The sequence below is a fragment of the Spea bombifrons genome, chromosome 13 (assembly GCF_027358695.1).
Source record: "Spea bombifrons isolate aSpeBom1 chromosome 13, aSpeBom1.2.pri, whole genome shotgun sequence".
NCBI lineage: Eukaryota > Metazoa > Chordata > Amphibia > Anura > Pelobatidae > Spea > Spea bombifrons.
The window spans coordinates 23996768-24022867 of record NC_071099.1 but is presented as its reverse complement, the minus strand read 5'-3'; the positions used below and the strand labels follow the sequence as shown (position 1 = coordinate 24022867).

The 26100-nt window shown below is 48.8% G+C and overlaps 4 protein-coding genes across 4 annotated transcripts; all 4 read right to left on the bottom strand.

Annotated features, from left to right (window-relative positions):
• Window positions 1-124: 124 nt before the first annotated feature.
• Window positions 125-4269, bottom strand: PPP1R27 (protein phosphatase 1 regulatory subunit 27). The gene is made up of 3 exons (XM_053453963.1): window positions 4010-4269; window positions 2826-2976; window positions 125-622 (listed from the first exon to the last, which is right to left on the bottom strand). Exons 1-3 carry the CDS (start codon window positions 4164-4166, stop codon window positions 487-489), a joined length of 444 nt encoding a protein of 147 aa, XP_053309938.1. The 5' UTR covers window positions 4167-4269; the 3' UTR covers window positions 125-486.
• A 1245-nt stretch (window positions 4270-5514) lies between these two features.
• Window positions 5515-11740, bottom strand: P4HB (prolyl 4-hydroxylase subunit beta). Its single transcript, XM_053453956.1, has 11 exons — window positions 11552-11740; window positions 9808-10014; window positions 9499-9632; window positions 8729-8866; window positions 7972-8076; window positions 7752-7877; window positions 7466-7666; window positions 7263-7383; window positions 6986-7167; window positions 6808-6891; window positions 5515-6370 (listed from the first exon to the last, which is right to left on the bottom strand). Exons 1-11 carry the CDS (start codon window positions 11688-11690, stop codon window positions 6287-6289), a joined length of 1521 nt encoding a protein of 506 aa, XP_053309931.1. The 5' UTR covers window positions 11691-11740; the 3' UTR covers window positions 5515-6286.
• A 5763-nt stretch (window positions 11741-17503) lies between these two features.
• ARHGDIA (Rho GDP dissociation inhibitor alpha) lies at window positions 17504-21649 on the bottom strand. The gene is made up of 6 exons (XM_053453962.1): window positions 21543-21649; window positions 19251-19456; window positions 19055-19138; window positions 18677-18753; window positions 18314-18377; window positions 17504-18148 (listed from the first exon to the last, which is right to left on the bottom strand). The coding sequence occupies exons 2-6, from the start codon at window positions 19438-19440 to the stop codon at window positions 17949-17951; spliced, it is 615 nt and encodes a 204-aa protein (XP_053309937.1). The 5' UTR covers window positions 19441-19456; window positions 21543-21649; the 3' UTR covers window positions 17504-17948.
• Window positions 21650-22626: 977 nt separating this feature from the next.
• On the bottom strand, window positions 22627-25066 carry ALYREF (Aly/REF export factor). The gene is made up of 6 exons (XM_053453961.1): window positions 24736-25066; window positions 24265-24396; window positions 23676-23823; window positions 23517-23580; window positions 23261-23441; window positions 22627-22884 (listed from the first exon to the last, which is right to left on the bottom strand). The coding sequence occupies exons 1-6, from the start codon at window positions 24955-24957 to the stop codon at window positions 22870-22872; spliced, it is 762 nt and encodes a 253-aa protein (XP_053309936.1). The 5' UTR covers window positions 24958-25066; the 3' UTR covers window positions 22627-22869.
• Window positions 25067-26100: the final 1034 nt, after the last annotated feature.

The following is a 26100-nucleotide window of genomic DNA, read 5'->3' as shown; positions in this document are numbered from 1 at the left end:
GACGGCTTCTCCCGTGATACACACATGGGGAGGGGGGGTCATATTACATAGTACATATCACTGTGACCTGTAAATAGTATTATATTGGCTTCAGACCAATGATGGACGGGGTGGACGCGCTCCGTAACAACGCAAAAGCCGTTCCTTTAATTTGGGTCGATGGGGTTAATTCTCAGACAATATAAATAAAAATATGTACATCTCTGGGCATTCCGCGTGCAGACATACATTGTATCCTGTGGGAGTTCATGGTGAGTCAGTCTTCCGGTAACGGGGTACAGTCCTCGGGTAACCCCACGCTGGGGGTATGTATTTCCGGACCCCCCACCCCGATACCCCATGTGACCATTTCTTGATTATTATTTTTTTTTAAGCGAGACAGATTCAGAAGAATTTTCTGCAGTCCACCATTAAGTCCCCAACCACTAGGGGGCAGCGAATTAAAAAAAAAAGAGAATACCCCCTGCCGGCTGCTTATTGGGGGGGTCATTCAGCTGTCTTTTTGACATCCTTTGGCCTGAACATCTGCACGAGCTCCTCGCAGTCCGAGTCTACCAGCTCGCTCGGCGTTTCCCCGTCGCTGTTTATGACGTCCTTTCGGGCCCCGAGGGCCAGGAGGTACCTGAGAAAAGAGAGGAACCCCATTAAGATTCTAGAAACGCAGAAAAAAACAACAAAAAGGATGCCAAGAATAGTACTACAGGTCACTCAAGTCATAAGGGTAGGGGTTCGATAAAATAATAATAATTAAAGGGTTAACAGATTGAAGGCACTCGCGGACGGGTGATTCTGGAAGCTCCAGGGTATGCCGGTCACCGGTCAGCGACCTGTTTGTTAGGAAAGGGACTTTGACTTTGGAGCTGGATCTTTTTATTACTTAATCGAAACGTTGTGGGGGGTTGCGGAGTATCTGCCGCCTGCGCGATACAATCTGAACCCGCTCCAAAAAGCTTCTTTGCAACATGAAAAGTCTCCATTTCAATTAAAATTTATAAAAACCCTAAGTCCATGGGTGTCCTTAGGGCCCAAATTCATGTTCCCCTTTTTCCTCCTCTGATACCCCTCTTTCCTCCCCTGATGCCCCCTCTTTCTTCTTCCTATGCCCCTCTTTCCTCCCCTGATGCCCCCTTTTCTCCTCTTTCCTCCTCTGATGCCCCTCTTTCCTCCGATGCCCCTCTTTCCTCCCCTGATGTCCCTCTTTGCTCCCTTAACGCCCCTCTTTCCTCCCCTGATGCCCCTATTTTGTAGGCGTTCAGAATGTTTGCTGGGTATGAGGGTCTCACGGGGTTATGTGTATAAAAACAGCAAGAAATGGCTTTATAAATTAAACGGTGTACATAAAACGTTATTCTTCTTTTTTAACGTTTTGGTGTTAAATGGCACTAAATAGGTTGCAAAATGAAGCCACACCTCCAGCCACACCCCCTAAATAAGAGTCACGTTTCTATATCTCAGACACATATAGGAAATGGAGACTGACAAAGCTCCTATTGTCTCCACGCACACAACGAGACCTAGTATACAACAAATGACTTACACATCACACACGCGCACGCAGCGCGGGTTATACTCGTTATCTGCCATGTGGCGTATCGCGGTGACCTTTATCCCGGTGACATTTTTCCAACGTACACGTCAGAGGCTACCTGCGGTGCCAATCGCTGCGCTTCATCCCATTCCCAACCATAATCACTGAATCATAAGTCTCTTCTTCTCCCGAAAAGAATTCGTTATTCAAACCTCCGCCGTACGATTAAGTCATACGGCTTCTGGCCCTCGCTTTCCATAACTCCTTCTAACGGTTTCATTTACTGACGATTCATTAAAATATTCATTAAAGCCATTTTTCCAGCCTCGTTCGGTGAGTGACATTAGTTTGCCCGACTCTCCATGACATCATAACCTGGCAATCCTCTGACCGTGACGCATCTTCACGTGTCTCAGAAGGTATGAAATGTACCACCAGCGTCTTCTTCGTTATCGCTCTTAAAGGCAGATGAAGGTCAGGCCTTCAAGTCTTAAACTTTTATCTCTGCACACAGCAGGCATGCGACATAATTGCCACTTATAACATTAGCCCGAATGCCTTCCCTGAAAATCCGAGAAGGAAGCCAAGGGGGAGAGAAGCTTCTCATTTTACCGAGAGGGCTGGCTGTAGGATCACTGGTGACCGTGTCTGAAACATGTCAGGCCCATACCCTACCCCCCACCAGCAACTGAATGCTAAGATTATACCAAGGAACAGACTAGCTCCGTGCGTGTTACTAGCTAGCAGGAGGTCTTTGGCCCCACCATAGAGAAGGGCTTTCAGACCAACGTCCGCCTTCTGCAGAGCGCATGTGTATTTACATAGTGTCTATAGTAGGAACGTTTTAGAAGGTCCCTGGTCCTTAAGTCACTAAGTCATTAGGTCCACGATCTTACATTGTTGGGTCTAAGAAGACACCTCTAAATTTGTGATGGACCAGGAACGGGTTGAGGAAAAATGCGGAGCCCATGCAGGGCATCCAAAAACAGATCCCAAATAAGTCATTTTAAGGGTATGGGATTTGGGGGTTAGGTGGTTGACTTTGGCTCCACCAGTCCCAAGAGGTCCACCATGGGAGTCAAGCCATAATATCTGGTGGACTGATCGTGAATCACCCATGTATGTCTGGTGGGGTCGAAGGACATGTGAAGAGAACACACTGGTGGAATAAGTGGGACTCTGGGAAGGGACGGTTGGCCGTTGGGAGTAGAGTGACGATGTAAGTTGGAACATTGTTAGTAACGTGTACACGCATAGGTCCCTGTGTCCCGACGGTACCAAATGTTGAGGTCCTCACCTGGCAATGTGCGGATGCCCATCGCTGCAGGCCATGTGCAGAGGGGTCCAACCATTCTCATCCCGCTGCTCAATATCCGCTCCGTATTTCACCAGTAACTTTACACAATCCAGGTTCCCGGAAAGCACCGCCTCGTGCAGGGCGGCCATACCTGGGCGAGATGTGAAAAGGCTTATCAGTGTCTCGGACGCCTGCGGTCTGTTCCACCTCTAGGACAATAATCTCATAGATTTATACAAATACCCATTTGGGACCTAAGATTTCCTATTGGCTACTTGGGTGGCTTCAACATCACAGCGGCCAATAGGAAACGGAGCCCTTCGGCCATAAGCATGAAAGACGTGTTTATTGACCCAATAGGAAGTGCGGTAGACATTCCCTGCGGGACTGCACCTGCGCGGATACGCACTGGACGGTGCAGGGGGCAATCTGCTTCAGCTCTGGAGCTGCAGCTTCTCCCCCAGATTTATTATTGTGCGCATTGCTAAAAATTAAGCAATCTAAAGAGGCCAAAGCACAAGAGGCGATTAATAAACTTAGTTTTATAAAACAATAAATAATAATTATTAAATCCCCTCACTGTATTACCCTCTACCACCTCTGCTGGGAGGCTGTTCCTATTTCTCATCATGTAGGTGATCTATTAAGGCTGCTGACGGGATCATTCTTGCGCTATTACGCGCCTTCTCGATCTACGCACCTGAGTTTTCAAACCTTGGAAGCCATCCATGCATTGAGTCCACTACGCCCCAGCCCCAGCATGCTAATAACGCAATGTGACATCACACCCCCAAAAAAATCTATTATCATCCTAATAAACACCGGATTCAGCTTCATTATAAGCGGTAATTAACATTAATCCTCGAAGCGCCAGCACAAAAGAAATTTAAATCCTTAAAATATTTTTTATCGAGCGCCCATCGCCGTTTAATCCTTTCGGGACGTCGTGTAGGATTTCCGATTAATCCGGAACCAATGAGCGTTCGGTTCTATTAATTCTCCGTTAATACGGTTCACGTCCAAGCTGCAGCTTCATTATGCAAATGAATCAAAACATGTCCCCCCCCACCGATAATCAGACCAAATTATTTCAGATTTAGATTTAAAAAAAAAAAAAAAAAAAATGAAGATAAAATCGCTAGACATGGAGAATTAACCAAGTTTTTTTGGGGGGGCCTCCTCACCTGATAAGTAAATGGTGTCGATCGTCACTTTCCTCGCCCGGATAAACCTCCCAACTTGTTCCAGGTCACCCTGCCGAATGTGATCCAAGAAGAGTATGTCGTTAGGGAAGCGCACGGTCCGCGCGCGTGAAGCGCGGTGCGTGGGGTAATACCGCATTCTGAGGATGCCGTGATCAGGGGCGGCGGACTGGGAACTTAGCGCCAGCTCTGTAGGTAACGATATCCGCCGGCACAGAATCGGACGGGTCTCCCCCCTTCCCACAAAACGTGGTCCTTCCCAAAAAAACTAAGTTTTTTTTTTGTTTGGTTTTTAAAGCCCCAGGTCCGGGTTCAGCATGCCGCGGGTCACCGGTCGGCGATCTGAAAACGCAGCTCCCACCGAAGGCAGAGTCCGAAAAAAAAACCTTTTATAGCCCTGCCTTGCCGTCTATTTAAGGGACTCATCTCATCGCGCTGCAAGGCAACGGGGCAAAGCAGACGCCCACTGCAGCTCCACCGAGGCTCATCTTACCGGGTCAACTGATTAGGCGAGCAGCTGCTCCCAGCTTCTCAGGGTCACAACAGCAAGAACCAAAACGCAGCAGCAGCAGGGTAAGGGGAGGGGGGCATTCACCAGAAGACCTGCCAAGCTGCCAAGCGATCAGCATCGCGAGTCGCCCGAGAAGCCGCAGGCTTTCACCGCGTCTACGATACTTAAAGTATACGGGACCGAGCAGGGGTAAAATATACTTCGGTGGGAGTGGCGGATACGGTCTAGAGAGGGGATGGAGGGGGTAACACTGCCAGACTACAGACCACCCAAAGAGTTAGACATGGCGTTGGATGGACAGAAGAGTATAGGACTTGAGAACATTTTTTTATTAACTTTGCAACCAGTTTTTTTTAATGGTTTTAATGGATAAGTAGGGTTATAGAGTAAGGAATCTGATTGGTTAAGCAAATGTTTTGGGAGGAGTCAGCAAGGAGTATAAAGTCAGAATCCGCTCAAGGGTCTTCATGGCGTCCTACCGCCCCTGTGCGCAGACCCATCACACCAGACTTATACGAGCAACCTAACAAGACGCGGCTCGGGGCGTTTTACCCAATTTTACAAACGCATCGGAGTGGCGCAGCGTGGTGCGAGCCGATCGAGCCAGAGTGCACCACAGGAGATAGAAGGGCCGACGGCATCAAATACTTTGGCTACCAACATCTCATCTTCCACGATGGACCCTGCCATGCCTATAAAGCCCCTCTTGCATTAAGCAGCCCCATCGCAACAGCCTGCAGCGGTCAGGAGATTTACAAAAATGTATCCTCTAATTACAGGAGGTAGAAGAGAAAGAAGAAATTAATCTAATTTCCCTTGTGACATCGGCGTAGGATTAAAGTCCTCCAGCCCCAGTTATCAGAAGTATCAGAAGGTCGCACCTCGACAACTTTCCCAGGATTTATAGCATTTGTTAAGCTGCATGCACGAGAACCCCCCAGCGTCCCCCCCATTAGCTACACGTACAATACAAAAATGGACAAATTTGTTTTATTTATTAAAATTATTATTTTTTTTTTTAATTTGGCCAACAATTCTCGTTCCATCTTAGGTAGGGTGGAATGCTTCCAGAATCAGACTGCTTCTGATCACACTGTCACAGACCAAAAAAAAACAAGTGTCATTAGTTGCTTTCTCAAATCGTGGGCCCTTCCGGACGGGACAAGAACAGACTAATTTATACAAAGTCGGGGCCGCGGAGGTGTTCGTCAGGGCCTGAACACTGCAGGAGGAGAGTTTTGAGTAGTGTTAGACAGCGAGGGCCTCTCTACCCTCCCAACTGCACCGAATACTGAATTCTGCACGGAGCGCGGGGGCACCTGGCATAGGAGAGTGACTGGGGCTTTAACATGCGCGGCAGGACTAACCTACAGCGGAAAAAGGGAGGCCCAGGGAGCAAGCTACAGTGGCGGTGGGAGGGTAAAAGCCCTTTAATTCTGTCACCAGCCATGGGAGGGATTCTGTCCCATCATCAAGACAAAAAAATAAAAATAAAAAATACAGAAAGCCACAAGTGCCAAAATTTACACAAGTATAAAAAAAAAACTGCATCACAGTGAGGAAGAAAACAAAAAAACCTTACAAGTCTCAGCTCCCTTTACCACAAAAGACCCTACAATAAAATAAAAAGAAATACATATACAGTTTGACAAAACTAAAATTTCCCTGGATTTTCAGAGCTCTGATGTCACAGAACGTCGCCTCCACCCTCTTAGTGTCCTCTAGCTGGTGACTTTCACGGCTAGAAATTATAACTCGTCTTTCTTTGGTTGGTCGTCATCATCATCGTCTTCCAACTCTGGTTCCTCTGCATCTTCCAAATCTTCAAGGTCCTATAGAAATGGGAAAAAGTTAGAGGTTATGGTTTTTAAGGTAACTCTACCAAGAGGGCCGATAGTAAGGTATCACCAATAGTACCCAATGTCATGCCTGCTGGGTAGCCAGCTTCATGCCAAGACAAATTAAGTGCCGTTTGGACCGATGGGGTAATACTAGAGCAGCGAGTTATCAATGAATGGACAGATTCTGGTGTAAAGTCAGAAGAGCGACCCAGTGCCCGGACCATGTACTCAACTTAATGTACTCATCGTAATGACTTAATACAGAAGCCTTTCGTTGAGAACCAGCACTGGATGGCTCGGTGGGCGAGATTTATGATCAGCAGACATAATATCCAACAGATGTCTGAAGTCACAAACATGGCGCAAGTCTCTGCTCTGGGATTCTCCGGCTAGGAAACACTTCTACACCACGTGACATCGATACTCACTTCATCAGCAGCGCCATCCTGGCCCCCGCTTTCCAGGAACTTTGTAAATCCGTCCAGCGTCCTCTCCCCGTTATAATCTACTACCTGGAAGTTAATGCATGGAGAGTTGTGAGCACGCGTGTAAGGAGAACCGCCGCACACACATGACTAGGTAGGAAAGGCGACACCATGTACATACTTTTTTCTCTGCTCCTGCAGGGAAGAATTTTAATGTGGGGAAGCTGTGGATTTTCACAGCTTCAATCTCATTGACTGTTGAGTCCATCTTTGCGATAACGATGTTTTCATTGTCCTTGAACTTCTCCCCTAATTGGTCCCAGATTGGTGCCAGCTGCTTGCAGTGACCACACCACGGTGCATCTAGACGGAGACGAAAAATGTTACATTCCGTTAAAGATCAAATTCAGCTTTTACGGTTATGAGGGGAGGTAAGTAAGAAAAAATAAAACACTTACAGAATTCCACAAATACATTTTTGGACTCATCAAAGGCCACTTCTTCAAAGTTCTTTCCCACCAGTATTTTCACGGGGTTCTTGTCCCAGTCCTCAGGTATATCTTGGCTCATAAGATGAGGCTAAACATAACAAGAGCGCTTACAAGGTGACCCAAGCTACAAATCTCACGTTAGATATGAACATTTGTAGAGTGCAACTCACCTTGACCTTGCCCTGCAAGAAGAGGTCGCAGAACTCCTTGATCTTCTCGGCAGAAAGGTCATCGGACTCTGGCTTGTACTTGGTCATCTCTTCTTCCAGAGTAATGAGACGAACAGCTGGACATTCTTCCTTCTTCAGACCAAAGAACTCAAGGATACGCTGGTTGTCTGTGTGCTCGCTATCGATGAAGATAAAGAGGATCTATGGGGAGATATGGATATCATTAACTGCGCAGATCCCAGGAGAACAACAAATACTGGTACATAGAAGAGAGCGGTCACTTCACCTTCCCCTTGAAGCTCGCAGCAGCTTTCTTGAAGTTGTCCAGCTTGTCTTGGTAGTCAGAGGCACTTTTTGGCAGGAAGAATAAGATATGAGTCTTGATTTCGCCACCAAAGATCTTTGGTGCAGTCTGTGGAACACAAAAGAACATGAGACGACATTGCAAGGATAGAAAAGGGAACAGAAACCCCCCAAAGACAAGACAAAGGATACAACTTGCTCACCTGCTCAGTAAATTCTATAACAAGAGGCAGCTGGTTGGCATTTATGAAGCTCAAGATCTCCTCTTTTGTGGCCTCGCCTTCAAAGTTGTTTCGACCTTCATCAAACTGGAGGAGCAATAAAAAGGAACATGATCTCAAACCGACAAACACTTAAGCCAGTACAGGAACGATGCATGGAAAGTCTTGTATATGCTACACAAGTTGTGACGGATTACTGCCACGCGGTCCGGTCATGCGCACAAGGAACATCTGCCCCTCGAGTCACAGGTGGGCATCAACAGATCCAGAAGGAGCCTCCCGACAGCCAGTGAGCAGCGGCAGTGAAGTAAACTTGGGACATGTTGTAACAGAGGTGTGACCAGAGGAGGCACATGCCAGCAGCACATAAATACACTGACAAACGGGGCAGATGCACAAGACTCCAGAACCGGTGCCAAGACCAGCTTCATCAGAGAAACTTTCCAACTGCCATTTCTGAGAACCCAACCCCCCTTGGCCAGGAATGAAGGTCGACAGCCCAGGACAGAGTGTTAAGCATAACATGTCAGAAGACCAGAGCCACCGAGAATTCATGCTCTTGCACATGCAGCGGATGAATCAAAGCCAAATCTGCGCGCAGTCGTAACGCAGAGCAAAGCACGTCCACCACGTGGGGATAACTTGCCGCGTCATGACAACCAGATGGGTTTCAGAAACCTTGGTTTGCCGCCGCCCCCCCACCAATGAAGAAGTGTCTGGGATCCCGCTAGAACCTTACCTTTTTGAAGAGGACAACGTTGTCCTTCTCGACTTCATATTTGGAGAAAGCAGCTTCGTTGGAAGTTATCCCGAATGGAACGTCGTCCACTGCCTCGGCCGCTTGCAGGAAAGCTTTCGCTAGGTCGGACTCCGTATCCTGAGAAAACCGAAAGCGATGGGGAAACAGACGAGTCAGGCCCTCTGCGCAATAAAGCTAGATCTAGACAGCCTGTGTTAAATAGTTTATAACTAAGGAGTCAACAGAACTACATGTATTCATCTGCCCCGAGAACGATCGAAATCCGTATCTTGGCCTTCTCACTACCCATGCCGACGGCACAGAGGTTTGTATGACAGGCTTGCTTGCTGCCATCTGGGTGGGGCAGTTAAACATATCTGCGGTGTCTACCTAGTGGTAGATATCAGAACAGAGTCCTGTTATCCATCTGCGCCAGCAGACATGTTCCTATGATATCAAGTTCAATGGGGCAAAGTCAAACAGATCCATAACGCCCAAGTAAGTTATCCTACCATAAGCCTGTACTACGCAGCCATGTCCAGATCGGGACTTTATTCATCTACCCTCTCTTGCCGTTTATCGCAGCACGACGGAGGTCTAAATGCCAGCCATACCTGAAGGACTTTAAATGATATTGGGATGTGGAGTTACTGTAACTGACAATATGAATGGCTTAAGTCCATTGGGGAGGATCTAAAATGTAAAAGCTACAGTATTTTGGGTGGGCCGCAGCGTCAGACACACAAAGACCTTTTTATTTTGCTCCGCACCTTAAAGAACCCAATCACTGCAACTTCGTTGGCCTCCACGAGGGCTGCCACAGCGGCTTCATCGCTCAAAGTTGCGGCGGCTGGACCTGTCCGTTTGTTCAGCCAGTTCACGATGTCGGCTGCCTCCCTGCCAGCTGTGTGAGAACCAGATTATTACCATTACACATCGCCGTACAAAACAGGGACCACCACAAGACCCACCTGACGGGCGCAGCTAGTCAGGTCAACATTAGCCAGCCATTAGAACAGCCCCGCCATACTGCTACTAGCCCCTGGTAAGCCCACTCTGGCGCACGTGTAAGCAATTACCTGAATATTCCTTGGGGGAAGTCCTGTCGCCATTCTTGAAGAACTTGATTGTTGGGTAGCCTCTAACACCAAACTGCTGTGCCAGCTCAGACTCCTCTGTGGCATCTACCTTGGCCAATTTGATCTCGGAACCTTCTCCTTTCAGTATCCCGGCAGCCTTCTCGTATTCCGGTGCCAAGGCCTTGCAGTGACCGCACCATGGAGCATCTGAAAACGGAACGCACAAGAAGTTCACCGCCACCGAATTTAGTTAGCCAGCCTAGAACTGCATCGCCAACGATTCTGGAGCCTTCCTGCCGCCAGCTTGAGGCTCACGCGATCAGGAATATCGTAGGAATATTCTCTACATCGCCGATCCAATGCCGTCGGCACGGACGGGACCCGGACAAAGTCCATCAGACCCGAACTAATTCAAACTATGTTTACGAAATAGATCCAGCAAAGCTCGTTGCCGACGGCCGCGATCAAATAGATTTCTCGTGTTGCCAGGGGTTTGCACAGAAGCCAGGGGAACGTGACAACTTTCTTCTGCATTCAGAAGGACTTTCTTGCTTCGTTTCCAAGAAGTATTTCAACATAAACTTACTTCCTCCACTAGCTTCAAAAGAGCTTGCAATTATGTATTCAATTACAAGCAGCGTTAGGGTCTGTTACTTGTTTTATGTAGCGCAATATTCTGGGGTATAAATGTAAATTATATATTATATTTAAAGGATTCTGTTAAAGCCAGCCCCCGAATACAAGTCCCCCGTCGCTGCTGAAAAGTGCTAGAGGTCAATGATCCGTGCACGTACACGCAGGTCTTCGTCTTCTACCCCTTATACACACCAACATGGTATGCAGACCAGATGTCTACGGCGAGTCACGTCTACACATCAGGGGCAAAGTTTAGGAGGGGTACAAGAAGTGATCTCAGGAAGTCAATCCTTTACTAAGGGAGTTTGATACAAAGTTCTCAAAGTTGCATTGATACTCAATAGGAAACCACGCAAAGCAGGAGCACCAGGAACGCAGAAATCTGCCTGTCATTTACAGGACGTAGTAATACCCCCCGGGGTGCTCGTTAAACCCCTCATTAAGCACACAGCCAATGCTGTAACTTTACTAACTCTCCACAAAGGTCAACGTTACTTGCAGAAACACAACGGCTCTTAAACATTGGTGGAGCCATCTTTAGTAACACCCACTGTACTGCACTACAGAATAGGACGGCGCTATGCAACGCAAATAATGAGATTCCCGTCTCATACCTGCCTATTTAGGGGGCATAATTCACCAATAGCTGCCATGAATCCTTAGTGACGTCAGATTTTGCCCTCTTCAGGGTACTTCGTCCACAAGTTGGCATTAACCCATTGAGCGATATGCAATTTCTGGTTAAAAAAGGCAGGGTTACAGCCCCACCAATACCCTCTGCCATTAAGTTATCAAGGGCAGTCATTGTACAGCTGCCCCCCTTCATACCCCCAGGGGTGACATGTCTACTTGGTAAGTACACGTCAACCAAACTTGCAACCACCACCCGCTCCGCTGAGTCCCGCCTCCCCCGCGCGACGATTGGCCGGTAGATTCTAGCGCCATCGCTGATTGGCCAGGACACTTGTAGATCAAATTGTAGCGCGGAGCACTGCGGAGGCCCAACCGGCGCTACCCTGGTACTTTGGAGTCAGTGGAATTAGATTATGAGGCCCAGTCCCCCCGAGTCCCGCCCAGGCCCTATAAGGGTCGCCGCGGTGTCACTCACAGAACTCCACCAAGAGGTACTTGTGTTCCTTCAGCGCCTCATCGAAGGTGTCCTTCTTCAGCACCAGCACATTGTTCTCCTCCGGGATAGCGGCCCGGATCAGGCTGAACACACAGAGAGCGAGCACTAGGCGCAACATGACGGATCCGGTGTACGGGACGTGGCGCTGTGAGGCCGCCCTACGCGCATGCGCCTTATATCAGCGACCCAGCGGCTCGTGGTGACTTCTGACTGGGCCGCGCGCTGCTTCCGGGGCCTGCCCCCTCCCACGTGACCAGAAAAGTGGCGCAGGAAGGCCCCTTATTGGGCAGAGGGTTGTCACTCGGCTATGACAGTCCAAAGCCGCAGAGATTACCAAAGGGGTGGGGAGTTGGGGGTCCCACCAGGGGCGTGACGGGCGACTGGGAGCAAGAGAGTTACCCCCGCCACTCCTCGTATAAGAAGAACCGCAGAGCACCCCAGGCCTTATACAGAACCAGAACTCCCAGTAACAGAACCACACATCTCCCAGTGCCACCAGTAACAGAACCACACATCTCCCAGTGCCACCAGTAACAGAACCCCACATCTCCCAGTGCCACCAGTAACAGAACCACACATCTCCCAGTGCCACCAGTAACAGAACCACACAGCTCCCAGTGCCACCAGCAACAGAACCACACAGCTCCCAGTGCCACCAGCAACAGAAACACACAGCTCCCAGTGCCACCAGCAACAGAACCACACAGCTCCCAGTGCCACCAGCAACAGAACCACACATCTCCAAGTGCCCCCAGTAACAGAACCACACAGCTCCCAGTGCCACCAGCAACAGAACCACACAGCTCCCAGTGCCACCAGTAACAGAACCACACAACTCCCAGTGCCCCCAGTAACAGAACCACACAGCTCCCAGTGCCACCAGCAACAGAACCACACAGCTCTCAGTGCCCCCAGCAACAGAACCACACAGCTCCCAGTGCCCCCAGCAACAGAACCACACAGCTCCCAGTGCCCCAAGTAACAGAACCACACATCTCCCAGTGCAACCAGCAACAGAACCACACATTTCCCAGTGCCACCAGTAACAGAACCACACAACTCCCAGTGCCACCAGTAACAGAACCACACAACTCCCAGTGCCACCAGTAACAGAACCACACAACTCCCAGTGCCACCAGTAACAGAACCACACAACTCCCAGTGCCCCCAGTAACAGAACCACACAGTGCCCCCAGTAACAGAACCACACAACTCCCAGTGCAACCAGTAACAGAACCACACAACTCCCAGTGCAACCAGTAACAGAACCACACATCTCCCAGTGCCCCCAGTAACAAAATCACACAGGTCCCAGTGCCCCAGTGTGCTTCCAGTAACAAAGCACTCCCAGTATGTCCAGTAGCAGAATCTCCACGCTCCTCCAGACCCTTTTCAACATAACCGGCCACCGCTGCTAAGGGTGGGGGTCATTCGGGGAGCTTTTTGGTAACTTCCTGTTTTTATGTAGTTTTTTTAAATTGTTTAAATCAATGAAAACCCGCAACGCACATGCTGGAGCGCCAACGGGGGGCAACTGGGCGCCCTATTTGCTTTCTTGTTATGCGTTTACCGGGACAGCTGGCATTCTAGTAGTTGGGTGATACGTTTTGTTTGCCAGAGACCCAATAATTGCCCCACTAGTCCTAACGGCTCGCAGTGGACTGCGTTTTAACCCTTTTTGCCCTGATGTGACCCTCTAGACCTTCTTAGCTGCTTCGAGATAGGGTGCTACTTCTAGATTGCGAGCTCCTGCGAGGAAGGCTCTCCCAGCCCCTTTAATCAGTGCTAATATTTGGCCAGCAGAATACGATGCCCCTTTTAAATGGATAATGGGGGGCATCGGAGGGTACAGTGGAGGCTGTGTGACGGCAGACTGAGTACACTGTCGGCACGCCGAGCGTCGGGGCTGTCACACCAGAGGCGGGAGTGTTGGCATGTGAGATCACTCAGGACTCTTGCACCATAGGGATGTGCTGTGTTTGCTCAGCGAGGCGTGTGCCGTTTAGGACACGTCACCCCAGTCTGCCAGCGTGCCACCGGGCCAGCAAGCTGCACGGGGGACGAGGGGCAGATCAGCCCCCCCCGCGGATAATCCAGAAGCAGATCTGGTTCCTCCGGACCATCGATGAGATATCTGGAACACCCAATTAGCACGTGGCTCTCCGACCTGCTGATCCTGTTCGCAGTAACACCCGAAGGGTTAACCCATTAAGACACGGCCGCTCCAAACCTGCTGCACGATTATTCAGACAAAGCGATTCCCATCACCGGCTTCCTCGTCTTAAAGAACGCCCGACACTTTCTATAAAAAAAATACGTTTTCTAAAATCTTGTTTTCTTTTTAAAACCGTTCTAGTTTTTGCCCCGTAATATAAAGTTTTGAGGCAGCTGCATAATAGCCGCTTGTTTGAGTTCTCGCTCTGTTATCTGATCCCCGATCTACTAGACAAACACTCCGACTCCTTATTATACTGCCCATGGTAAACAATAGAATACCTCTGTCTTAATCACCCAGCCAGATCCTCTGACTGATAAAAGTCTATGGAGGAACGGACTTCACTAGCGCTGCTGTAAAGCATCAGCTCAGTGTGGTGTTTGAGTCGGGAAAGTCAAAATATCACATGACTGATTCTATTACTGTATACAACGCTGGGGGTTATATTACTGTATACAGCGCTGGGGGGTTATTACTGTATACAGCGCTGGGGGTTATATTACTGTATACAGCGCTGGGAGTTATATTATTGTATACAGCGCTGGGGGGGTTATATCACTGTATACAGCGCTGGGGGGGTATATTACTGTATACAGCGCTGGGGGTATATTATTGTATACAGCGCTGGGGGGGTTATATCACTGTATACAGCGCTGGGGGGGGGTATATTACTGTATACAGTGCTGGGGCTTATATTACTGCATACAGCACTGGGGGTTATATTACTGTATACAGCGCTGGGGGTTATATCACTGTATACAGTGCTGGGGGTTATATCACTGTATACAGCGCTGGGGGTTATATCACTGTATACAGTGCTGGGGGTTATATCACTGTATACAGCGCTGGGGGTTATATTACTGTATACAGCGCTGGGGGGGGGTATATTACTGTATACAGAGCTGGGGGTTATATTACTGCATACAGCACTGGGGGTTATATTACTGTATACAGCGCTGGGGGTTATATCACTGTATACAGTGCTGGGGGTTATATCACTGTATACAGCGCTGGGGGTTATATTACTGTATACAGTGCTGGGGGTTATATTACTGTATACAGTGCTGGGGGTTATATTACTGTATACAGCGCTGGGGGTTATATTACTGTATACAGCGCTGGGGGTTATATTACTGTATACAGCGCTGGGGGGTATATTACTGTATACAGCGCTGGGGGTTATATTACTGTATACAGCGCTGGGGGGTTATATTACTGTATACAGCGCTGGGGGTTATATTACTGTATACAGCGCTGGGGGTTATATTACTGTATACAGCGCTGGGGGTTATATTACTGTATACAGTGCTGGGGGTTATATTACTGTATACAGTGCTGGGGGTTATATTACTGTATACAGTGCTGTTGATATATTTGATATAATTTATATACGTTTTCGATATCAAATAAAATCGTTGTTTAGTAACTGTTGGTTAGTGTTCTCTGCCGATCCGCTCAGGTGAATAAATATACGCGGTGTCTCTTTAAAGATAATTCATATTTATTCTGCTAAGTAAACCGAGGATCTTTAGAGGGAAGAGGAAATTCGCTTCTTCAGTAAGTTCTGATAAAAGGATTACAGAACGCAGCGTTCCGCGCCCCGCGGCTGCCTGCCCAATCCGAGCGCCCGGCTTATCGCCCGCAGTAGATAATCCCGGACAGGCGTCGCTAGATCTTGTTTCACGTTGATGAGCGGACCTCGCTCTCTTGCAGATATAGTCTATAGAGGGTACAGGGGCTTCCTTATAGCGAGCCTGGCCATGCCATATGGACCAACCAGGCGTCTGTTTTGGGCACCACCATGAGGTTCTTGAGGTACGACCCAACGTTTCTCATCATGTCTCGCCTACGAGCCCCCATTTTAACCATGGTGGTCTACAGTAAGCTGTGGTAGCTTCTGGGGGCCCACAGCTGTTGGCGTGCAACCCCCCCCCATCACCCTGAGAGAAGTTGGTGGTCCAAACACATCTCCTGACCAGTTTCCTAACCGCAAGCCGCAGGACCAGCCTGACTCTGAGCACACGGGTCTGAGGACCTCGAAAACCCTGCGGAACGTTCTCATCTTCAGCTGATCCTCAACGTTCTGTCCGACAACAAACGAAACGGCGCAGGTTATATAACCCTGCTTCGGGGCGCAGCCATGTGGCTGCCCTGCTCCTCCTATCATCCTCAGCCAGAGAGGCTCCATCGGGCCGCCTCATTATTTGCGGTCAGCGTGTACAGACGTGATGGTCGTCGGGTCAGTGCCTGGACTTTCCAGCAGCTCGCGGTGACATGACCTCCCCTACTACTCAAACACAGCTGCCCCAGGGGCTGTCCCACGGCCAGCGCCAGTAACATTATCCGCCACGATCCGCCTGACACCCGCACCGGGGATTTTCGGTGCTTCTTTTTAGTTAGAACACCATTTATGGTCATTCTTGGGTCTGACAAGCGCCGGATCCCCTACGGAACTTCTAACAGGCATGGAACACGCGTTACTTTTACCCAAAAGTAATTAAGTAAAAAAGCTTAATTAAGTTCGGGCGCCTTGCCCAGACGTTCACTTGCCCCATGCCCCAGTTGCAAACATTAACCCTTCAATACCAACCCATACATCACCCAATAGAGGTTTCTGCAAAAGCTACAGCTATCAAGTCTTACGAAAGCAGCAAGGTGCTGATCACTTGCAGCCCTAGGATGCCCCCTGCTGGTGGTCACTAGGAGGCAGCTGCAGTTCTGTATCGATGTTTAGAATGATGCCAAATCGGGTTTGACCCTGCAGCAGCGCTCTGCCATACTGGCTAAACAGCAAAGACAGCACTGTGGTCTCTTGGAGGGTGACCTCTTTTCCGGTAACCTCTTGCAACACGCTCAAAGACGGACAGGAAGTGGAACGCGGCCAGTCGGAATACTTTTATTTCTCATAAAAAGGAAAGCAGATGACAATCATGCTGATCTGGCTCGGGGAGAGGTTACAGACAAAAAAAAAACAACAAATACAAAAACAAAAAAGTAAAACACAAAATGTTCTCTCTGTCCACAAGAGCAGGAAGCCAACCCCCCCACCCCTAATATTCTCCAGCCTGCGATGAACAGAGACGGCCCACCGTATCCCGGCTCAAGGCACCAGAAGCTGTCGCCCTAGGGTGGCACGGTGTGTTCAAGGAGCAGAGGAAACACGCGTTATCAAGGCAATAAATATGGGTTATCCAGGAGCAGGGCGCTGTCAGGACATCCCCCCCGGGCGTAAGGCAGCCTGTCTGAGCGACAACTCCACATTCATATGTCAGTTACTAGCGCTAGTCGCTACTAGAAGTCAGACGGGACGCCGCGCGAGATGAAGCGGACGAACCACAGACAAGCAGCTCCCTAACGATGAGAGCGGATAAACCGGCACATAAAATCATAAAGCACATGCCATAAAAAAAAAACAACAAAAAACTGGCCGGATCCAGCACCCCGGTGCCCGGGAAGGGGCGAGGTGGGCGACAAACGTCGGACATCGATAAGCGTTAGTTTGGTCCTACGTGATGATGAAGGAAATAAAATCTCGGGATATTACACAGATAAGTGCCGTGCGACCGTGACAAAAAAATATATATTAATAATAATTAGGAGCAGCTTGTAATTAGCGGGATGGCTCCGCCCAGCGGGGGAGGGGCTACCACGCGGGGCAGATCAGTAAAGCGAGGCGCGCCGAGGAGCGTTACGTTAGAAGAAGACACCGACCCCTGTTGCAACAGATCTACTAATTATTAAGGCAACATGGCTACATAAAAATAAAAACACGCACACACGTTGCAGGACGGGCGGCAAACCAGGAGGCAATCACAATATTTATGAGTCTGGGTGGATGGGAGGAGAGGGGGGCTCGTCACGGCTGACCCTGCCTTTCGGGGAACAGAGAAGCTTCGAACCCCTACTTTCAGCTGAGGTGACAGAAGTGGGCAGACAAACCGTCCCCTCCATCCCAGATGTCCTGCAGCGCATAACACAGGAAGGCAGAGCCGGGTTAGACAGACGGCGCCCACTACAGACGGAAATGTCAAACCCACTTGGCATTTTCGGGGGGGGGCGGTGGGGGGGGGGAGAGGGAGAGGAGACACCACTCTTCTCAGAGAGTGGAAGGAGTGGGGGGGGGCGTCGGGACCCCTTTCGGGAGACTGCTCTGGCTCCGGCCTAGTTCTTCCATTCTTTGCTGATGTTCAGGTTCCACTCCCAGGAGAGGTGGTTGGTTTTGTCATCATCAGTGAAGAGAGATTTCATGTTGTAACAGCCTCGAGCCAACAGGCCTTTGGGAGCCTCCTCGATTGGGGTGAGGAACTCGTACTCGTCGGCACGGGGGCCATAACTGCCAACCATGTAGTTTGACTTGTCCACTGCACATAAAGAGAGGAGCTGGTTATAACACGTCAGGGGGGGGGTTCATCACCTGCTCTCCAGCGTCACCTTCAAGGCTGCAGTAGCTTTACCATAAAGAAGATGGGAATGAAAGGGTTCGGCACGAGACGCAAACAGCGACCTGCGCGGAAAATCCTACTTACGCCTCACGCCTTTTCTGTACGTCTGCTGCTGGTACTTCAAGCCGGATACGATCTCCTTGTTCACCTGCAAAACGAGAACGGCCTCCTTGTAACATAAACGCTCTCCATGCCCCGACCAAGCCCTGCCGACAAACCCCGACCCGGTGGTTTTATTCTGCTTTATTTCTGATTTGTGAGGAATAAAGGAAAATGAGTGGGAAAACAACTTAAAGAATAAGGGTTAGAGGATCTAGTGAATTGTGGCTCCCGGGTCTCGCTTACGTTGGGTTCTTGGGTACTTAATGGACATCGGGAAGCAGCAGCCTCCACTGATAAAGCTCTAATGGCCCATGGAGGGTGCTGATGGCCCAGGAGGCTCCTCACCTTAAAGCTGATTTTAATCCTGTATTCCACACCTTCTTTCAAAGTGAACGACTCCTTTTTGAACTTCTCCAGATCACCTGGTGACAGAGACAGAATCAGTTGGGTTAAACATTTAGATTCCACTGCCACAAAATCTCAGGTGACAACTCTGGAAGCTGTGGAGCCCCCGCGGTTATACAGACTCGTCGGTTACTCGTCGGTTACTAGCATCCAAGTAATAGTGCCGTATTCACTCGCCAGCGTTAGTCTCGCTCCTTCTGTAGCCACGAAGCCATAATGGCTCCCAACAAACGAGTGACATATTTATAAACGCTATATGGCCAGAGGATGAGGAATTGGATGGGTGAATAATCAGCATAAGGGTAAACCCACACCTACCCGTCAAATCCAGCTCCAGCGGGCCAGGGGCGCTCGCACACACCAGGGTCAGTTTGGTTACCACCACATTCGGAGCATGCGGGTCTAAGAAAGACAACGAAGAATAGTTACAGCATATCCGACACCCTATACGTACCCTTCATTTATATACCGCCTCATGCTGTATATAATGCCCCCCCCAAGGCAACGGACTCACCAATGGCAGCCGGCAGCGGCCCCAGCAGCGCCTCCTTGTACTTGCGCAGACTCTCGTCGTCCTGGTCGAGCTCTTGGATTTCCCGGATGGATTTCTGGGCCGGGGGTCTGTAGTTGACGGAATGCTCGTCTTCCTCGTTCTCTGCGGCAATCTGGGCCAGCTGCTCTGAGGTGGGTTCGTGCTCGGCCATGTTTCAGCGTGGCACGCTGGGGAGGAAGAAAGGGCAGGCGATCTCAGCTGCACGTTATTTAACAGACACGTTGCCACCGTTTGCCACCTGCTCAATGTATGCCTGCGCGTGCAAAAAGCTACTTACATGCACAAAAATAAAATACGCGGGGTCACAGGGATCCACAGCCCAACTAATTAACAATATGCTCATCAGACCCCCCCCCGACGCCCTACCCTCCTGAACTCACATCAACGCAGAACGCGTCCCAGTACCTAACCAACCGATATTTACTTATAACGCCCTAAAAATCAACAGATCCGGAAACCGTTTACATTAAACATTTTGGATACTTTGACAACGAGCACTAATTCCTCCCCTGCACTATAGTTCTTATTTTGGAAAAAGTGTGATACATATATATATATATATATATTTTATATTTTTTTAATATCGATTTATATATATTTATTGATATATATATATATATTTTTTTTTAGATATATCTATTTATTAATATTTATATATTTATTAATATATCTATATATCTACTAAGATATATCTATATCTTTGTATATAGTTATTTTTAGGTATTTATTAATATATATCTATTTATATATTTATTTTTAGGTATTTATTAATATGTATCTATTGATATATCTATTAATATATCTGCATAAATATTTTTAGATATCTATTTTTGAATTTTACTTACCGATATCTATTTATTTTTGAATTTTATTTACTGATGTATATATCTATTGATATATATCTATTAATATATTTTTATATATTTATCTATTTTAGATATATCTTTTTATATATCTATTTTTAGATGTTTCTTGATATTTATCTATTTATATATCTATAGATTTTTAGATATCTGTTTATATATATTTTTTATGTGAAATGACTTGTTAGCGTCCGTATTGTTAACGGTGTATATAATGATAGAATATATAATAACTTTGTATATAATCTGTAATATATTATGAAATGAATACATTTAGATACATATATGATTATTAGTGTTTATCATCGCTCGCTACTTTATTGTGTCTTTACGAAAGAGGCTTCAAGGCGCTGAATCGGGCTCGGTGGTAAATAAGTGGTTTTCCTCCCCACCCAGCAGCTGTCACGAAGTCGCTTGTGTTCCCGGTCATTGTAAGCGATGGATATTTATACACAAAACACGCTATGCTGGAAAAACGCCATTTAGATTAAAAAGCCAGAAATCAGCGTTTATAACGAGTTTCCTGCCGTAACGATCGGAACCTTCTGCTTCTTCCGCGCTAACAAAGGCTGGGGAGGAATAAAAACATACATGGAAGCACAGAATCTGCCAGCAGATCAGACCCGTTTGGCCCCATTCCTTGGAAATCAGTGTATAAGTCGCTACCACTTCTGCCGGGAACCTGTTCCACTTATCTACCACCCTAGCAGTAAAGACAAGCTGACAGGGCGGTAGCTACGGCTCTGATCCTAATAATCATGTAGGTCCTGATCGCTCCCATCGCTAACATGGGTTCCTCATACATATTAGTTATTAATTTTGATCCATAATCCCGTTCCATGGTTTTGTTAAGTAAATTTGGGGAAAAAGTGACAGATCTCTAAAGGTGTCATCATTACAGTGCTCTGCTACACAGTCCTGGAGTCTCATAGTTTATTAGGAGAGATTCAAATGTCAGATTTCTTTCAAAATATTCAATTCCAAAATGACAAATGTATTTTATTTAATATCTGAATCATTTGCCCATTTATTTATTTTTTTTTACCCTTTCCTCCCCGCTGCAGGAGCCCTGTCTTGATAAAGATGCCCTGTGAGCTACAAAGGATTGCCCCAGCACCATGGGAAGAGGGGACAAATGGTTACCGGGGCTTATTCTGAAATACCGGGTGCGGCACCGGGCGGGTCCCTTACGGCTTATTGCCGGGACAGTATCATTTATCCGCACACACCGAATTCAGGGGCCGCCCCTCAGGTGTCACCCGCACTGTCACTGCCCGGCTGCCCCCGGCCTGCTCGCTGGGTCACATACCCCGGTTCAGGGGCATCTATTACATAGGGGTTTATATGATATTAAAGACCCCACGGCTAGTCATCCCCAGCAGACACTCACCGGTCCCGGCTCGGATCCCCGCTTTCTCAGCTCCCACCCTCAGGAATGGCGAATGAAGGCCGTACACGCCCCGCCGTGCGCGCTCCTCGCCGCTTCCGGGAAGGGCCTTACTTCCGCTGGGGCGGCCATCTTGCTACACCCACACAACAAACCCGTTCAGGGAGCGCGGAAAGTCCTTCCTGCCAGTGCCCCCAACGATCTAACGCTTCGTGAATCCCCTTCATATTTAAAGACACAAAAAGGAAAGCGGACAGGGTGCGCTTCACGAAAGCGAATGGAGTCCCAATATGCCGGCCGATAGTGAACACAGAGCGCGCGCCCGCAGGGGGTGGAGCTAAAACTGGACTCTTAATCAAGATGGCGCCGTCCACTCCCGCGTGAACGGCCTTTGTAGAAGCCATGACAGCAGCTCATTCATATACCCCCATTACTCATTTTATTTCTGACCTCATTACCCACCATCCCCCCACCCCAAATTCTCAAAGAATCCTGACCTCAGGCCTCCGTCACCCAAGTACCCCCCCTCCATATATCTCATCTTTTATAAGACTTTATTTAAGCCCCCCAGCCACAAGAAGTATATAAAGGAAGGAGTTACAGACAGCTTGAGTCACTAGAAAATACGTTTATTTAAGGTTTTCGCTGAGAACACTAGTCTTTAAAACATTAAATACAGTTACAAGCTAAGTTACCATTAGCAAGTAAAAACCAAGTGGCCCTAGGCCAAAAACTGCATGAATAACCCGGGCTTTCCAACCAGGCAGCTTGATATAGGAGATTGTAGTGGAGTACAGGCTATTGGAACAGGGCAAACATTTAGCCGTCCCAGCACGTTTTGATGCAATCACCATGGAAACAAATGGAGGGATGCCAACCGCTTCACAGTTCTTGGATTAGGGCTACGTTGGCGGCCTGTAAATGGGGTCCCGGGGGCCCCTTTCCCTTTACAATAGGGAAGAGACAGATGCGTTATGTACAGCAAGAGCTTTGAATCATTGGCACTACGCACGCCCTTCAACGTGATCCTGATCAGAACGGACATGCAGACTCTTCCTTCAAGAACATGAAAGAAATACATTTGGGATTTTCTTTTCTTTTTTTTTTATTATTTTGTAAAGTGAAAAAAAATGAGAACCTGCATACACTCAACAAGTAAAACCCATCCTCTGAACAAATGCATACAAAAAACAGGTCTGCTAAAGAAAAAATAATGCAACTTTACACAAGTTTAAAACCCTATCAGAAATAAAAGCCAAAAAAACAAAAATGCAAGTTGGTAGAAAGGTTCGCTGAGCCGACAGCAGCACGATATATGAGGGAGAATCGATTAGCTGGTGTCCATCTGGGGAGGAAAGAGGCGAGCGTTAGACAGGGAAAATATGGCGGTGCCATCAAAGAGACCCCCCCCTATCATTTACAGCAGCTGTTGCGAGACAACAGCTGCAGCAAACATCCAGCACCTAAACGTTAAGGGGGCTTTTATACGACAGACTGGTAGTTCTGTACCCAGCTCCGATAACCCAGGGGAAGATGTATGGCCGGGACGTGGCGAGAGCCTTGGCCAGGACCCAGCTGTTGATACAGACTGGTTTTCTATAAGAAATAATATGGTTGGATAATAACTGCCAGCCGCCTGACGGAATCTGGATGGTTACTTAGTCTTAAGCGGCCAAGGCTACCTTTTTTTCTCCCTGACAGGTTTAGGAAATGTTGCTTACTCTGGCGTTGTAGGCGTCGAGCTGTGCATCCAGTTCTTCTGCTGAAAGCTGCTGCTTTGTGTTTCTCGCGGCCCCTCGGCCACGGCCTCTGCTCCCGCCTCTGCCCCCTCTCCTAGCGCCAACCGCGCCGCCAAACCCTACAGACGCCCCTCGTGGTCGAACCATGCCGCCCCTTGGCTGACTGTAAGAGAAAGCAAGCGTCAGGCAGAGGTTCCACAATACAGAGCTCTTAAATCCCACCAAGGAAGACACGCACCTCTGTACTGGCCGCCTCTGAGCTTCTATCTGTGACGTGACCAACTGGATGTTCATCGGCCGACCTACAGGAGAAAACCACGTGTTCAGAACACATACATGATGGGGGGGGGGTCGTTTGGACACAATGCCTCAATCGCTTCTATTTCCGTTAACTCACCATCCAGGGGAACTCCGTTATACTGCTTCATAGCCTTCAGCGCATCTGCTTTCCTCTCAAAGTGCACATCGGCCGTGCCTAAACTCCGTCCCGACCGGTCGTAGTGTACAGCGGCCTTCTTCAGGGTCCCAAACTCAGCGAAGAGCTCCTGGACAAAATATATCCGTTATTCTACCAGCACGAGACGCAACGCACCATTCCTTTACTACAACGGAACCGCGGGACCCATTCAATAAACCCGGAACACTAATGTTATGTCGCAATCAAGAGCATAAATGGTTAAAGTACCACTAAAGGGGGCAAATAGAGAAGCTCAGGTCAAGAAGCCACAATGAAGACTTTGCCAATAAGTTACTTTGTAAAGATACTCAAACATAGTTGCACTTTTGGTAGAAACACTTTAACTGATCATATCCCAAGAGGCAGGGCCCTCCTCATTTATTACACTTGTGTACTGCGCTGCAGACTATGATGGCGCTATACAATTCCATGAGAGACATTACACTGCATGGAATACTCACAGCATTCTACTTCCAGCCCTTGTTTATTAATGTAATATGACCCCCCCCCCCTCGGGCCGGACACTCACCTGGATATCCGCATCAGACACCCCGAAGTCCAGGTTGGAGACCAGCAGTTTGCCGCCGGTCTCCACTCCGGCTCCCGCCCCGAATCCGCTGTCAAACAGGTCGTGCTGCCACTTGTCCGGGAGCTGTTTGGGCTGAGATAACAAACATGAGTGAGCGGGAACCCTCAGCCAGCACAAGCAGTAACCGCCAGAAAAAACCCGGACTACCAGGCCCCAGCCAGCCCTGAAGAGGGCCTGAACACAGCCCAAGCCCACCTCCCGTCCCCCCGGAGCGGCAGATCCCGGGGCGGCCCCCTCATCCCCCGCTGCTCAAACCTTCTCAGGCCGGGACCACCCCCGGCTCCACGGTCTGCGCCCTCCGGCTGCTCCGGGATCTCACGGCTCCAGCAGGCCTCTCCGAGCGGCTCCCTCCTCCAGGGGCCTTTCCGCCGCCGGCCCTCCCAGCCGGCCCCCTCTCCCCGCCTCTCCTACCCTGCTGTACGGCGTGGGCCTATTCCTGCCGCCTCGGGTGAGCGAAGGTCTGGTCCGCAGAGAAACTCCGGCCCCACGGCCACCGCCTAATCGAGCACCGGCTCCACCGCGGCCTAGTCCGCCGCGGGCGCCGCGTCCTCCCCGACCCCGGCCGGAGGTACTTCTCTGGGTACGGTTCATCTTGATGATGTCGTCCAGGGACATATCCATCTTGTCCCCCATGCTGGCTACGGTGGCGGGTATCCGGGGTACGGGTGACGTGCTCGGGTGCGGCTTCCGCTCCAACAATACAACGACTGGACTCAACCGCGCTTATATAGCTCCGCCCAGCGAGTTCGCAAGCCTGGGGCGTCACTTCCGCCGCTTGGCGCGCAGGAATGCTGTGCGTTTCACGCCTCGTCGTCACTCACTTGACCATGTGAAATGGTTATGTCAAGCAGGCGCCGTATCAAAGCAAAGCAACGAATGGGTTTCGGGGACAAGATTAGCAAAAACGAATGATACTAAAACATTTCATGAATAAAGTCTGTAACATGAATACCAGCTGGCCACGATTACTACTGGTATATATACCACTGGCACAAATCTTTTAGATTTGGGGACATCTATCTATCTATCTATCTATCTATCTATCTACCTATCTACCTATCTATCTATCTATCTATCTATCTATCTATCTACCTATCTATCTATCTATCTATATATATATATATATATATATATGTACTTTTAAAAAAATGCTGTTGCTATGGCAATTGCCCTACTCTCATTTGTCAGGGATTATCGTGGAACAGCTGCTTCGTACTTTCGGGTTTCATCGTAACCCCCCCCCAACCGCTCCCCCAATGGCTCAGAGACTGAAGGCCGGGAACAGGTGGCCGTATCCATGCCGTAACCCAGTACCGGGCCATGCTGGACATTTAGTGTGTTAACCCTTTGATGTGTCACACAGAGTGCTAGATCTCTGTATATATTTTAGGGTTCTACACAGGATGTTGGGGCGCAGAATTAGGCACAATTTAGCGTAAGCTTGCGAGCCGCTGCCTCTTTTGTGAATGTATCGGTTCGTCTGTCGGCTCTAGTCCCGTAAGACCCTCTGAATGTATGGGCTGTAAGATACGCTACGGCAATTGTTGGCGCCATGTACATTAAATACGCCCCGCATACGCTCAGAACTGTTAAGCAGCAATGCAATCATTCCATTAGGAATGTAAAGTAAAGACAAATTGTGTTACTTCTAGAGGGGAGATAAGACCCTCTCGTTACAGAGCTCAGTAGGAATCCATTACTACTCATATAATAATAATACTCCCCTCCCTCTGTCTGAACTAGACTGTAAGCTCGTTTGAGCCGGGCCCTCCTCAC

Coding starts and splice junctions, on each gene's coding strand:
- PPP1R27 (XM_053453963.1), bottom strand. CDS start 4,166: ATGCGGTATTACCCCACGCACCGCGCTTCACGCGCGCGGACCGTGCGC. Junction 2,977..4,009: donor CGACACCATTTACTTATCAG/GTGAGGAGGCCC, acceptor CATCTCGCCCAG/GTATGGCCGCCCTGCACGAG. Junction 623..2,825: donor GGGCATCCGCACATTGCCAG/GTGAGGACCTCA, acceptor CTCTTTTCTCAG/GTACCTCCTGGCCCTCGGGG.
- P4HB (XM_053453956.1), bottom strand. CDS start 11,690: ATGTTGCGCCTAGTGCTCGCTCTCTGTGTGTTCAGCCTGATCCGGGCC. Junction 7,878..7,971: donor TTATAGAATTTACTGAGCAG/GTGAGCAAGTTG, acceptor TGTGTTCCACAG/ACTGCACCAAAGATCTTTGG. Junction 6,371..6,807: donor AGGATGGCGCTGCTGATGAA/GTGAGTATCGAT, acceptor CCATTTCTATAG/GACCTTGAAGATTTGGAAGA.
- ARHGDIA (XM_053453962.1), bottom strand. CDS start 19,440: ATGGCCGAGCACGAACCCACCTCAGAGCAGCTGGCCCAGATTGCCGCA. Junction 19,139..19,250: donor GCCGCTGCCGGCTGCCATTG/GTGAGTCCGTTG, acceptor TGTCTTTCTTAG/ACCCGCATGCTCCGAATGTG. Junction 18,378..18,676: donor GGATTAAAATCAGCTTTAAG/GTGAGGAGCCTC, acceptor CTCGTTTTGCAG/GTGAACAAGGAGATCGTATC.
- ALYREF (XM_053453961.1), bottom strand. CDS start 24,957: ATGGGGGACAAGATGGATATGTCCCTGGACGACATCATCAAGATGAAC. Junction 23,581..23,675: donor TAACGGAGTTCCCCTGGATG/GTGAGTTAACGG, acceptor TTTCTCCTGTAG/GTCGGCCGATGAACATCCAG. Junction 23,442..23,516: donor CAGAGGCGGCCAGTACAGAG/GTGCGTGTCTTC, acceptor TTTCTCTTACAG/TCAGCCAAGGGGCGGCATGG.